The sequence below is a fragment of the Triticum aestivum genome, chromosome 1D (assembly GCF_018294505.1).
Source record: "Triticum aestivum cultivar Chinese Spring chromosome 1D, IWGSC CS RefSeq v2.1, whole genome shotgun sequence".
Lineage (NCBI taxonomy): Eukaryota > Viridiplantae > Streptophyta > Magnoliopsida > Poales > Poaceae > Triticum > Triticum aestivum.
Window position 1 is genome coordinate 88,064,417 of NC_057796.1, and position 14,629 is coordinate 88,079,045.

General features: G+C 43.3%; 1 protein-coding gene across 1 annotated transcript; it reads left to right on the top strand.

Annotated features, from left to right (window-relative positions):
• The first annotated feature begins 260 nt into the window (after positions 1-260).
• On the top strand, positions 261-1,712 carry LOC123166018 (septin and tuftelin-interacting protein 1 homolog 1). The gene has a single exon (XM_044583781.1). The coding sequence runs from the start codon at positions 331-333 to the stop codon at positions 1,420-1,422; it is 1,092 nt and encodes a 363-aa protein (XP_044439716.1). The 5' UTR covers positions 261-330; the 3' UTR covers positions 1,423-1,712.
• The last annotated feature ends 12,917 nt before the right edge of the window (positions 1,713-14,629 follow it).

Genomic DNA, 14,629 nt, shown 5'->3' on the forward strand with positions numbered 1-14,629 from the left:
TATGCTTTTTTTTTTTTAAGAAAAATTGTGAGCCCCCGTTCCACCGTCTATGAAAAATGCTCTCCGCGTATGTACCGAAATGTTGGTGTATTATGCAAAGTAGACAAGTAGTTATCTCAGTAAATAAGATGCTTTGTCGGAAACGGAAACGCGTTCAAGGGCTCGTCTCCAAAACGGAGTCGATTGGTTAGCTTCTAGTAACAGCCTGCCTAGTAGTTATATAATGACTCTCATAGCATACGCATCGATCAGCACAAGGAACAGCACGCCGGCCGGTTCCAAGCAGCAGCGACGTTCCCTGTTTGGTCCTCGCCTGGCAACGTCGGCGGCATGGCGCTCCTGAAGCGCAGCTTCACCGCAGCGCTGCTCGACGAGGACGACGACTCGTCGTACCCGTTCAAGATGCCGGGCAGCCTCGCGCGCACCACCGCACCGGTGGCCAAGATGATGCGGCTGTGGAACTACAAGCAAGGCTCGGGCCTCGGCGCGCACGGCCAGGGCATCATCGCCCCTATAAAAGCCATCAGGCATTGCTCAACCGCCGGCATCGGCCACTCCGAAAAGACGTACAAGAACGGCCTGCAGGGCGCGCCGGCGCCGTCGCCGCCAGCCCAAGACGAGTGGCACGAGTCGGCGGCCGTCTCACGAGCCCTGCGCCTCGAACGGGAGTGCTACGAGAGGACCCTCGCGCTGCTGCGCGACGTGAAGCTCCAAGGCGACGATAGCGTGGAGACGGCGGAGGCGCTGGCGGCGATCGTGGAGTCCGAGGAGGCTTTCCGGGGGAAGAAGTGTGCGCTGGGGGCGTGGAGGGCCGCGCTGCCTTCTCGGGCCGTGCAGCACATCGTCGAGCGGGTCCTCAAGCCGAGGATCGCCGTGAAAGCGCGAGAGTGGGAGCCGTTGTGGAGCCCGGGCTGCGACCACTGGCTACGTCCGTGGATCCCCTTGATCGGACACTTGCCGGAGAGCCTCTACGGCACCGTGGAGAGCAAGATCAGCGGCGGCAGCCTCGACATCATCTCCCCATGGAAAGACTACTTCGGCCCCACGCATTGGGAGATCTTCTCCCGGCGTCACATCTTGCCTAAGCTCACACGATGGCTGCAACAGCTCAAGATCACACCACCAAAGCAGCGCGACACTAAGTTCCGCGAGGTGATGTCGTCGACGCCTCTCGTGCGCACCGAGGACGTGGTGTCGATCCTAGAGCAGGAGTTTTTCGGCAAATGGGAGAGTGCGCTGCGCCACTGGCTGCAGTCCGCGAGGCCGTCGTCGGGGGAGGCCGCGGCTTGGTGCGCCGGCTGGAAGAACCTCTTCACCCCGGAGCTGCTCCACGACGAACGCGTGCTGGCATGGCTGGAGTCTGGCGTTGCCATGGTGGATCGAGAAACGGAAGACCTCAACCGCCTTGTTTGTCATAGTTGATACTAGTCTGCTACAAGCCTACAACAGCTTGTGAGGTTGTAGTCACTTATGGTTATCAATGTAATGGTTGTGGTCAGTTATGATCAGCAATATAATGGTTGCAGTAACTTATGATTACCAATGTAATGGTTGTAGTCACTTATGCCATATTTGACACTCAAAAGCAATACACTATTGCAGCACAGATGCTTGAATGAAAATTACAAAATAGTAAAGGAGTCCAAATCCAGATTTGCAAGTTTTCATGAATTTTTGCAGTTCTATGTGTAGATTTTGTGACCGTGTAAAACAAGGCACAGCATATCTTCAGCTTTCGACATTGCTTTGTTGAGATCTTTGCTTGAACGTACAAGAAGTTGGGTTTATGACCGGGTTTATATAGCAAGGCAATGACATCCTAGGAAACGGAGATGGATAAAAGACTAGAAAAGCTGTTGAGGAGATCGCTATGTTTTATGCCCCCCCCCCGCGCTAAGATAGCAAGTTTTGTTGCTCTGAAGTGCATGTTGCCTTTGTCAATTGACCAAACCAAGTATTTTGTATAACAATACATTTTTTTTCCCGAGATATCCAAAGATTCGAGGCCGTCAAGTCACAAGTCAATGGGGATTTCGATGCCAAATATCCAAAAATGACCGCATATCAAAACGCTGTTTTGGCTATCTTGGCCCATTTGAGGGCCTGGAATTCCACCACGTGCCACGAGACAACAATCAAGCCTCCGGTATACTCGCGCGGAAGGGAGCCAAATGCGACCCTGTCCCAGAAAATATGTTCCTAGAGCGGCTCTTCAAGCCATCCGTGACTTGGCGAGGCGAAAGCTTTGCCACAACCCCTGCGGACGCCGGCAAACTCAACTCCTCGGCATCCAAGGATGACGAAGGCATAATAGGAGGCTTGGCGGTCGAAGAAGCATACTCGGCCCATGAAGTAATGGCAGTTATCTCACCATCGACCGAGCCCTTCCTCGGATATTTACTCCGCAACGAGCTGCCCGGCGATCAAACCGAAGCAAGAAGGATAATTCGCCGATCAAAGGCCTATCAGGTCCATGAAGGCGAGTTGTATAAAAGAAGCGTTACGGGCGTCCTCCAGAGGTGCATATCCGAAGAGGAAGGACGCCAACTCCTTGCTGAAATACACTCCAGCATGAGTGGCCATCATGCCGTAGCTCGAGCTTTAGTTAGCAAGGCTTTCCGAGCAGGAATTTATTGGCCTACTGCCAAAGAGGACGCACAAACCTTGGTTCAGCGTTGTCCTAGTTGTCAGGTCTTTGCCAACCAAAGTCATATGCCCCCACGACTCTTTGGACCATCCCAATTACCTGGCCTTTGCGGTCTGGGTGCTCGACATGGTAGGCCCTCCTAAAGGGGGTTCGAACAATAAGAAATACTTACTCGTCATGATTGATAAATTCACAAAGTGGATCGAGGCAAAGCCGGCAACAACAGCCGAAGCATCGCAGGTCCTCGACTTTACATCAGGTGTAGTACACCGCTATGGTGTTTCCCATAGCATCATCACGGACAATGGCACGAATTTCACAGCCAAGGAAGTCAACGCGAGGTGCGCAAAGATGGGCATTCAGCTCGACTATGCCTCCGTTTCCACCCCCAAATGAATGGACAAGTTGAACGTGCTGACTTACTCGTATTAAGTGGCATAAAGCCACACTTGGTCCGCTCCCTAAAGGAGGCCGATTGTCACTGGGTGGAGGAGCTTGACTCCATGCTATGGGGCCTGTGTACTACACCTAACAATTCCACCGGCTATACACCCTTTTTCATGGTGTACGGAGCCGAGGTCGTCCTACCATGTGACCTCATTCACGACGCCCCTAGGGTGCACATGTATGAAGAGAGGTGATGTCGCTTGAAGCTACGTCAGTATTTCCCCAAAGAGGAAGGGATGATGCAGCACAGCGGCGGTAGGTATTTCCCTCAGATATGAAACCAAGGTTATCGAACCAGTAGGAGAACCAAGCAACACAACGTAAACAACCCCTGCACATAGATAACAAATCCTTGCAACCCGACGTGTCAAAGGGGTTGTCAATCCCTTCCGGGGTACGGAGCCTCAAGTAGGCAAACGGACGTGAGATAAATTTGTAGTAAATTGATAGATCGAACGCCAAATGAAATAAATAAGAATAAATTGCAGCAAGGTATTTTTGTATTTTTGGTTTAATAGATCTCAAAATAAATGCAAGGAAAAAGTAGATCGCAAAGGCAAATATATGAGAAAGAGACCCGGGGGCCGTAGGTTTCACTAGTGGCTTCTCTCGAGAAAAATAGCAAACTGTGGGTGAAGAAATTACTGTTGGGCAATTGATAGAACTTCAAATACTCATGAGGATATCCAGGCAATGATCATTATATAGGCATCACGTCCAAGATTAGTAGACCGACTCCTGCCTGCATCTACTACTATACTCCCCACACCGACCGCTATCCAGCATGCATCTAGTGTATTAAGTTCATGGAAAAATGGAGTAATGCAATAAGAACAATGACATGATGTAGACAAGATCTATCTATGTAGAGATAGACCCCCATCGTTTTATCCTTAGTAGCAACGATACATATGTGTCGGTTCCCTTTCAGTCACAGGGATCAAGCACCATAAGATCAAACCCACTACAAAGCACCTCTTCCCATTGCAAGATAAATAGATCAAGTTGGCTAAACAAAACCCAAATATTGGAGAAGAAAGACGAGGCTATAAGAGATCATGCATAAAAGAGACCAAAGAAACTCAAATAGTTTCATGGATATAAAAAGATAGACCTGATCATAAACTCAAAGTTCATCGATCCCAACAAACACACCGCAAAAGAGTTACATCATATGGATCTCCAAGAGACCATTGTATTGAGAATTCAGAGAGAGAGAGATGAAGCCATCTAGCTACTAACTACGAACCCGAAGGTCTACATTTAACTACTCACGCAGCATCGTTGAGGCACCAATGGAGGTGGTGAACCCCATCCGAGATGGTGTCTAGATTGGATCTAGTGGTTCTGGACTCTACGGTGGCTGGATGAATATTTCATCGATGCCTTTAGGGTTACTGGAATATTGGGGTATTTATAGAGAAAAGAGGCGGTCCGGGGGGCACCCGAGGTGGGCACAACCCACCAGGGCGTGCCTGGGCCTCCTGGCGCGCCCATGTGGGTTGTGCCCTCCTCGAGGCACCCCCAGGCGCAGCCAAGGCCCGTTACGTTCCTTCTGGTCCAAAAAAATCTCCGTAAAGTTTCGTTGTGTTTGGACTCCGTCTGGTATTGATTTCCTGCGATGTAAAAAATATGCAGAAAACTGCAACTGACACTTGGCACTATGTCAATAGGTTAGTACCAAAAATAATATAAAATGACTATAAAATGATTATAAAACATCCAAGATTGATAATATAACAGAATGGAACAATCAAAAATTATAGATATGTTGGAGACGTATCAGCATCCCCAAGCTTAACTCCTATTCGTCCTCGAGTAGGGAAGTGATAGAAACAGAATTTTTGATGTGGAATGCTGCCTATCATGTCATATCATATTCTTTTCTTTATAGCATGGACATTTGGACTTTTATATTGTTGAAAGCAATAGTCTAGTTTTGACATGATAATTTAAATACTCAAGCATATCAACAAGCAACCATGTCTTTCAAAATATCAATGCTAAAATAAGTTATCCTTAGCCCATCATGCTCAACCATTGATCCATTCATGATACACACTCGCATATTAGTTACATCCAATACTTAAGTACGATCATATTGCCTCCTAGTTAGTGCTTTTGTAAGAGAAGGTGGAGACTCAAATTCAATTTTTTTCATAAAGTAAAAGAAAGGCCCTTCGCAGGGAAGTAGGGATTTGTAGAGGTGCTAGAGCTCAAAGCGAAAAACTTAGAGATAAAAACATTTTGGGAGGTGTATCCATCCCACCAACAAAAACGGCTTAGAGTTCCCAAGACTTTCCATGCTAGATATATCATAGGCGGTTCCCAAACAGAAAATAAAGTTTATTCCTTTTTCCACCATACTTTCACTTTCCATGGCTAACCGTATCCACGGGTGCCTTCCATACCAACACTTTCCAAGGAATTTATTATTTGACAACATAAAGTAAATTCATTTTTCATTTCGGGACTGGGCATCCCTAATACCTTTGCCTTACTCTCGTGCAATGAGAAGTGAATAAACACTCATCTTGAGAATAACATATCTAGCACGGAAAATATTAGGCACCCCTCACCGCTCCGCGAGCGAAACAAACACACAAAAGAGAAGTTTATTTTTAAAATTAGAGATGGCACATGCAAATTTGCTTAGAACAGCAAAGGAATACCGCATATAGGTAGATATAGTGGACTCATATGGCAAAACTGGTTTAAGGTTTTTGGATGCACAAGTAGAGATCATACTTAGTGCAAAATGAAGGCTAGCAAAAGATTGAGAAGCGACCAACCAAGAAACGAATAATATCATAAGCAAGCATTAAGCGTAAATAACATCGAATAATGCACCACAAGTAGGATATAATTTCATTGCATGACTATTTACTTCCGTACTTGCATAGGGAATCACAAACCTTAACACTAATATTCTTACTAAAGCATAATTACTCATCAACATAACTCACATATCACATCATCATATCTCAAAACTATTACTAAGAATCAAGTTTATTTTGTCCAATGATCTTCATGAAAGTTTTTATTATATCCTTCTTGGATATCTATCAGTTTGGGACTAATTTTCATGTGTTGCTTTTCATAAGCTCAAACAAAGATAAGTGAAGATCATGAGCATAAAATTTCTTTCTCTCAAATTAATTTAAGTGAATCAAGAGATAATTGCTTGAAAATTACTAACTCTCAAATAAATCTAAGTGAAGCAAGCGAGCATTTCTTCAAAAATAATAAAGCACACCGTGCTCAAAAAGATATAAGTGAAGCACTAGAGCAAGTCCATTGCTCATAAAAATGTAAGTGAAGCATAGAGAGCAATTCTAACAAGTCATGACATAATTTTGGCTGTCTCGAATAGGTGTGTCCAGCAAGGGATCAAGACTTAAAACACAAAATAAAACAAGCAAAGACTCATATCATGCAAGACGCTCCAAGCAAAACACATAGTATGTGATGAATAAAAATATAGCTCCGAGTAAAATACCGATGGTCGTTAGAAGAAAGAGGGGATGCCACTCGGAGGCATCCCCAAGCGTAGGCTCTTCTATCCTTTATTCCTTTATACATCGTAAGATAACCCAAAACTTGAAAACTTCAATCACACAAAACTCAACAAAACCTTCGTGAGATCCGTTAGTAAAAGAAAGCAAATCACTACTATAAGTATTGTACCGAACCAATTCATATTTTGTTTTTGCATTATATCTACTGTATTCCAACTTTTCTATGGCAAAAAAATCATCAAAGAAAACTATAGAGCCATCAAAATATGCACACAACCCAAAAAAAACAGAATCTGTTAAAACAGAACAGTCTGTAGCAATCTGACTATTTCAAAAACTTCTGGAACTCCAAAAATTCTGAAAAATTAGGACGAACTGAGCAATTTTTATATTAATCTTCCGCAAAAAGAATTGGTATTTTATCACGCTCTGTTAAAAAATGAGAATTTTTTTCGTGAGCGCAAAATTTTCTGTTTTTCAACAAGATCAAACAACTATCACCCAAGAAGATCCTAAAGGCTTTACTTGGCACAAACACTAATTAAAACACAAAAAATACAATCATAACAGTAGCATAATTGTGCTAACACTTAAGAACATAAAGCAAAAAGCAAAAATAAATTTTATTCATTGGGTTAGCTCCCAACAAGAGCTATAGTTTTACGCCCTTAGCTAGGCATAAAGCAAGGATCTAAGTTTTGTCATCTTTGGTTCGAGATCCATAAGATGCCCTCATGATTGATTCATATCGTGGCCTAATTATTGTTCTAGGAAAGTGTTCCATACCCTTCCTCAAAGGAAATTGGAACTTAATATTGCCTTCTTTCATATCAATCACGGCACCGATAGTGCGTAAAAACGGTCTACCAAGAATAATTGGACAAGACGGATTGCAATCAATATTAAGAAAAATAAAATCTATGGGCACATAATTCCTATTTGCAAGAATAAGATCATCATTAATTCTTCCCATAGGCTTTTTAATAGTAGAATTCGCCAAATGCAAATTTAAAGAATAATCTTCAAGATCGGTAAAACGAAGCACATCACATAAAGATTTCGGAATTGTAGAAACACTAGCACCCAAGTCACACAAAGCAAAACATTCATAATTTTTAATCTTGACTTTGATAGTAGGTTCCCACTCATCATGCAATTTTTTAGGAATTGAAACTTCTAATTCCAATTTTTCTTTAAAGCTTTCATCATAGCATCAACAATATGTTTAGTAAAAGCTTTATTTTGTTCATAAGCATGGGGTGAATTTATCATGGATTGTAACAAAGAAATACAATCAATCAAAGAGCAACTATCATAATTAAAGTCTTTGTACCAAAAGAGTGAGCACATCACTAGTTAAAGTTTTGACCTCTTCAAACCCACTTTTGTCAATTTTCTCAACAAGATTTTCACCCTCCAAAATATTGGGATGCCTTCTACCTAAAGTTGACTCTTCTCTAGTCCCTTTGTCATCGATCTTTACTTTACTAAACAAGGAATCAATAGAATAAACACCAATCATTTTAAGATCTTCATCACTTTTGCGAAAGAAATCACTAGAAAACGCTTTTTTCTAAAAAAATCTCTCTTAGCTCTAAGCATAGTGGTTCTTTTCTTACTTTCATCCATAGAAACATAAAGAGCTTTAATTGATTCATCTACTTTAGGCACAAAAATTTTCATCTTGAGATTTTCCACGTCATGAGCAATTCTATCAACACTTCTAGACAAATCATCAATCTTACTCAACTTTTCTTCTATGGAAGTGTTGAAAACTTTTTGCGTTTTGATAAATTCTTTAATATTGTTCTCAAGATCAGAGGTGTTCCTATTATTATTATAACATTGATTTCCATAGGAATTACCATAATTATTAGAGGAATTACTAGGAAAAGACCTAGGATTAAAATTACCTCTATAAGCATTGTTATTGAAATTATTTCGAGAGATAAAATTCACATCTATGGCATCATTATTTTTCTCAATCAAAGTAGACAAAGGCATATCATTAAAATCAATAGGAGCACTTTTACTAGCAACCAATTTCATAAGAGCATCAACTTTTTCACTCAAAGAAGAAATTTCTTCAACCGAATTAACTTTTTTACTAATAGGAGCTCTTTCAGTATGCCATTGTGAATAATTTGCCATAATATTATCAAGCAATTTGGTGGCTTCACCAAAAGTAATTTCCATAAAAGTCCCACCCGTGGCGGAATCTAAAAGGTTACGAGAAACAAAATTCAGTCCCGCATAACAATTTTGTATGATCATCCAAAGATTTAACCCATGAGTTGGGCAATTCCTTAGCATCATTTTCATCCTTTCCCAAGATTGTGCAACATGCTCATGTTCAAGTTGCTTGAAATTCATGATCTGGGTTCTAAGGGAAATAATTTTTGCAGGAGGAAAATACTTAGTGATAAAAGCATCTTTGCACTTATTCCAAGAATCGATACTATTGCGAGGCAAAGAAGAGAACCAAAATTTTGTAGAATCACGCAAAGAAAATGGAAATAATTTCATCTTCACCACATCATTGTCCACATCTTTTTTATTTTGCATATCGCATAATTCCAGGAAGATATTAAGATGGGACGCGGCATCCTCATTAGGAGTACCGGAAAATTGATCTTTCATAACAAGATTCAGCAAAGCAGTGTTAATATCACAAGACTCCGCACTAGTGGCGGGAGGAGCAATCGGAGTGCCGATAAAATCATTATTATTGGTATTTGAGAAATCACACAACTTGGTGTTCTCTTGAGTCATGATGACTACACAACAAGATTGCACTCAAAAATAGATCCAGCAAGAAAACGATGAAAGAAAAAGAGATGGCGACTAAAATGGCAAATTTTTGTGAAGTGGGGGAGAGGAAAATGAGAGGCAAATGGCAAATAATGTAAATTACAAGGAGATGAGATTTGTGATTAGGAACATGGTATATTTTGAAGATCCTCCCCGGCAATGGCGCCAGAAATTCCTTTTGATGTCGCTTGAAGCTACGTCGGTATTTTCCCAAAGAGGAAGGGATGATGCAGCACAGTGGCGGTAGGTAGGGAGATATGAAACCAAGGTTATCGAACAAGTAGGAGAACCAAGCAACACAACGTAAACAACCCTACACACAGATAACAAATCCTCGCAACCCGACGTGTTAAAGGGGTTGTGAATCCCTTCCGGGGTACGGCGCCTCAAGTAGGCAAATGGGCGTGAGATAAATTTGTAGTAAATTGATAGATCAAACGCCAAATAAAATAAATAAGAATAAATTGCACCAAGGTATTTTTGTATTTTTTAATAGATCTGGAAATAAATGCAAGGAAAAAGTAGATCGCAAAGGCAAATATATGAGAAAGAGACCCGGGGGCTGTAGGTTTCACTAGTGGCTTCTCTCGAGAAAAATAGCAAACGGTGGGTGAACAAATTACTATTGGGCAATTGATAGAACTTCAAATACTCATGATGATATCCAGGCAATGATCATTACATATGCATCACATCCAAGATTAGTAGACCGACTCTTGCCTGCATCTACTACTGTTACTCCACACATCGACCGCTAGCCAGCATGCATCTATTGTATTAAGTTCATGGAAAAACGGAGTAATGCAATAAGAACGATGACATGATGTAGACAAGATCTATCTATGTAGAGATAGACCCCATCGTTTTATCCTTAGTAGAAATGATACATACGTGTCGGTTCCCTTTCTGTCACTAGGATCAAGCACCGTAAGATCAAACACACTACAAAGCACCTCTTCCCATTGCAAGATAAGTAGATCAAGTTGGCCAAACAAAACCCAAATATCGAAGAAGAAATACGAGGCTATAAGAGATCATGCATAAAAGAGATCAAAGAAACTCAAATACTTTCATGGATATAAAAAGGTAGATCTGATCATAAACTCAAAGTTCATCGATCCCAACAAACACACCGCAAAAGAGTTACACCATATGGATCTCCAAGAGACCATTGTATGGAGAATTCAGAGAGAGAGAGAGATGAAGCCATCTAGCTACTAACTACGAACCCGAAGGTCTACAAATAACTACTCACGCATCATCGAAGAGGCACCAATGGAGGTGGTGATCCCCATCCGAGATGGTGTCTAGATTGGATCTTGTCATGGTTTTGTCACGGCAGATGTCCTAGAGAAAGGACTTAGTCGTGGAGCCATTGCTACGGTTTAGCTTAAAGGGGTTAAAGCGGACAAGGGACGCAAGAGAGTTTTATACTAGTTCGGCCCCTTACGATGAAGGTAAAATCCTACGTCTAGTTGTGATGGAATTGATGGGGTTTCAATGACCAGGGAGCGAATACGCTTTGCCTGGGTCTCGAGTTGTTGTCTGTTCTCTCTGAACCGCCGCCGGGTCGTCCCCTTATATACATGGGTTGACGCCCGTCGGTTTACAGACTCCGAGGCCAGCTCATAATCGTGTCTGGCTCAGTCTCTGCTACTTCTATCTTACAACACAAGTTTACATATCAATGTCGGTTTGTGTCTACAGGCCTCAAACCGGCTTTGGGCCCTGGGCCTTCATGAAGTGTCACCGTCTGTCTTCATGGGCTTCAGATACAGATGAACTACTTATGAAGTTAACCCGGCCTCTCCTGGCCGGTTTACGCCCAATGGTAATATCCCCAACATTAGGCCCCAGATTGATTTGAACTGGTTCATGTCAATCCTCAATACTTAAGAAAATTTCTTCTTCAACATCTTCACGCAATCTTGTAAACCGCCATGACATCATCTTCTAGGATCATGGCAAACCGCCGTGACGTCACCTGTCATTAACGAGCCTCCGACAATCGAGGCGACAACATCGCCTCATATCAAAAAATTCGGCTCCTCGATTTTCGCGTCTGTCGTTTATCTCCCTTATAAATAGGGCCAGGGGGTCTTTCCATTTTCCCCCTCGTGCCTCTTCGCTTCATCGTCATCCTCGCGACGCTCGACCCTTCGACCTCGGCCGCCGCCGTCAACCTTCGACTGCTGCACCAACCTTGGCCGCTGCATCAACCTGAACGTACCAGAGCTCCTCCGCGCGCCGCCGCTGCTCAACAGCCTCCGTAAGTCTCCCCTTTCTCTTACCATAGATTTGCACTTAGGGTTTCTGTCGTTCATCAGTGTTCGTCGCCGCCCTTGTTTTTCCTTATTTATATCCATGGATTAGATCCAAAAACCACATAGATCTCGCGCGGTAGTAGTTTCAGCACCTGTTTGATATCCAACTTATCTCAACTTGGTGAACTTTTAGTACGCTGCAATTTAGTAGATCTGAAATTACCATAGCAAGATGTGAAACTTGTTTCTTCCTTCACTTACACATTTTGAACACCAGATTGGCCGGTTTAACTTCATAGAAAAAATGATGACCCGGTAGATACCATTAGTCCCCTGTTGAACCGTCAATGCATTACACCGTTCCATTGTGAGACTCCGGTTTACGAATAACCAAATCCGGTTTACCAATATGCTTGTATCCTCATACCGCTGTATAGTTGTCCACTGTAAATCTTAAACCGGTAATAATCATGTTTCAGATTTTTCTTATCATGGCTAAGCAAGTCTATGAGTGCAATTGGGCTCCCTCTCGAGTAACCGAGGAGCAGTTAAACAACCTTGTTAAAACGGGCGCTTTAGCCAAGAAAGATGTTATCCACTGGAGGGTCCCTGGCCCAGAAAATCCTCCTACACCCAAGGATGGAGAGGTAGTCGTGTTCGCTGATCATCTCGGACGAGGTTTTAGCCCTCCCGGTTCAAAAAATTTCCGGGATGTACTGGCTAATTTTCAACTGCGCCCTCAAGACATTGGTCCTAACTCTGTAACCAACATCTGCCACTTCCAAGTCTTTTGTGAGGTTTATCTGCAAGAGGAACCTTCAGTCGAACTGTTTCAGGATTTCTTTCACTTAAATCGTCGCACAGAGTTCTCAGATGGACCCAATACGGAACTGGGCGGAATGGCGGTTCAAAAAAGGAAGGAAGTCACCTTCCCTCATCCCAAACTCCACAGTCACCCCAAAGAGTGGAACCAGACTTGGTTTTACTGCATGGATACATCTCCATCTGATGAAAATCCTTTGCCGGGTTACCGCCCTGAACGCCTTAGCAACACACATCCTTTTCCTCAGAGGTTGACAGCAAGAGAACGGGCCAACTATGCTCCCCAATTATCAAAGCTTAGAGCCTTCATGGCGAACGGTTTGACAGGAGTTGATCTTGCTCGTTGCTGGACAAGCTGGAGCATTCTTCCCTTAAGCCGGCGCCCCGGTTTGATGTGTGAGTACACGGGGAGTTTGAAGGATGCACAGCGGCACATTGACATTCAGCTTACAGACGAAGAAGTCACTGAGGCTGTGAAGAAAATACTGAACGAACCGGAGGCCGTCTGTGCCCAAACCGGACTACTCCCTTTCTGCACCTTCAACAAACCACCAGCTGTAAGAATCATATAATCCTTTGTATCTGAATTTGCTTCTGTCCAAATATTCTCTGAAAGTGTGATTATTTTCTGATAGGGTGATGATCCATTCTGGAACAAGAAACCCTCACAAGACAAACCGGCGAAGCCGCAAGACAAACCGGTCAAGCCAGTTCGTCCAAAGACCAAGGTTGTTAAGAGACCTGACAAAAGAAGGACCACCGCATCCTCCGATCTACCAGCTGATGACGATGTGCGTAATCCGGAACCAGAGGTAGAACTTGACTCTCTTGGTTCATTTTTCGTACATCTCATTGACAATGATTATTATCAGGACGACGCTGAAGGCAGTCACGCTGAGGACGTAGAGGTAACCATTCTTTCCTCCGATTCAGATCCTCTGCCAAGATCAAAAATCCGTCAAGCAAACCGGAAAGTAAAATTTTCTCACCCTCTTGCTTACTTGGACCCAAACTTTCTTTTGAAGACGCAGCAGCACAAAGCTCGCCGTACAACCCGGCACAGCGGCCAGGTAGTTACCTCCGCCGGTTTACCGAATAGTCCGGTTCGGAAACGCCGATCAGAGGTCTCTTATCCCATTGATACTTCATGCCCAAAAGCAAGTTGTTTTTGCTAGCCTCTTAACCCGTCTGATTCAAATTATCAGGGTACTTCTCACTCATCCTCTGGCGAGTCATCGGCCACACAGCTTCCACCCCCTTAAAACAGTTCCTGGGTGAGCTATGCACATGTCTTTATTCTTGATGTGTTATTTTTACATATTGTACTTGGTCCTTATGTCTATCTTTTCTCGGCACCAAGCCAAGACCCAGCAAGAAAGCTCGGTTAAACAAACCGGCTAATGATAATATAGCTGCTGAACCGGAGACAACTCCAAATCTGGAAGAAACCGACGCTGACGCCATACTTCATGATCCGCCGCTTCAAGACCATGATTTCCTTGCTGAACAAGTGCAAGTTGACACTACAAGCCATGCAGACCGGCCAACCAGCCCTGTCTGAACTGATGACAAACCGGTCAGTCCAGCTAAGGACACTGATAAACCGCCCACTCCGGTGAAGGCTGCTGATGAACAAGATGATGACGTTATGATTACTGGTACTGGCCACACCACTCCTGGCAATCCTGTAGCTTTGTCAAAGCATACTGCCAAGGATGATCTCTCTGCTATCGGCAAAGGCAAATGGAATGTCGATTTATCAAGCTACGCTCATCTCAATGCTCAAGATATTCACTCTGGCTTCTTGAACCGTCTGTATACCAGTCGTGACTATGAAGCTAGTTTGGTAAACTTGATGAAGGAGCAATATGAGGTAACTACTATTTTTCTCTTTTGTCCAATTGCAGTTTATCAACTCCTAGTAGCCCCCAAGTGACGGTTTATGATACCAATCTAAACCGGGACTTTTGTCATAACTTAACTTTGCATATTTAGCCTCCAGGGACTGGATTACCTTTTTAAGATGATCCGGTTCCTTAAAATTTGCCATACTGCTCTTTCGCCGGTATAGCCCCCAAGGGCCGGTTTAACTTTATAAAGATGAACCGGGACTGTAGAAG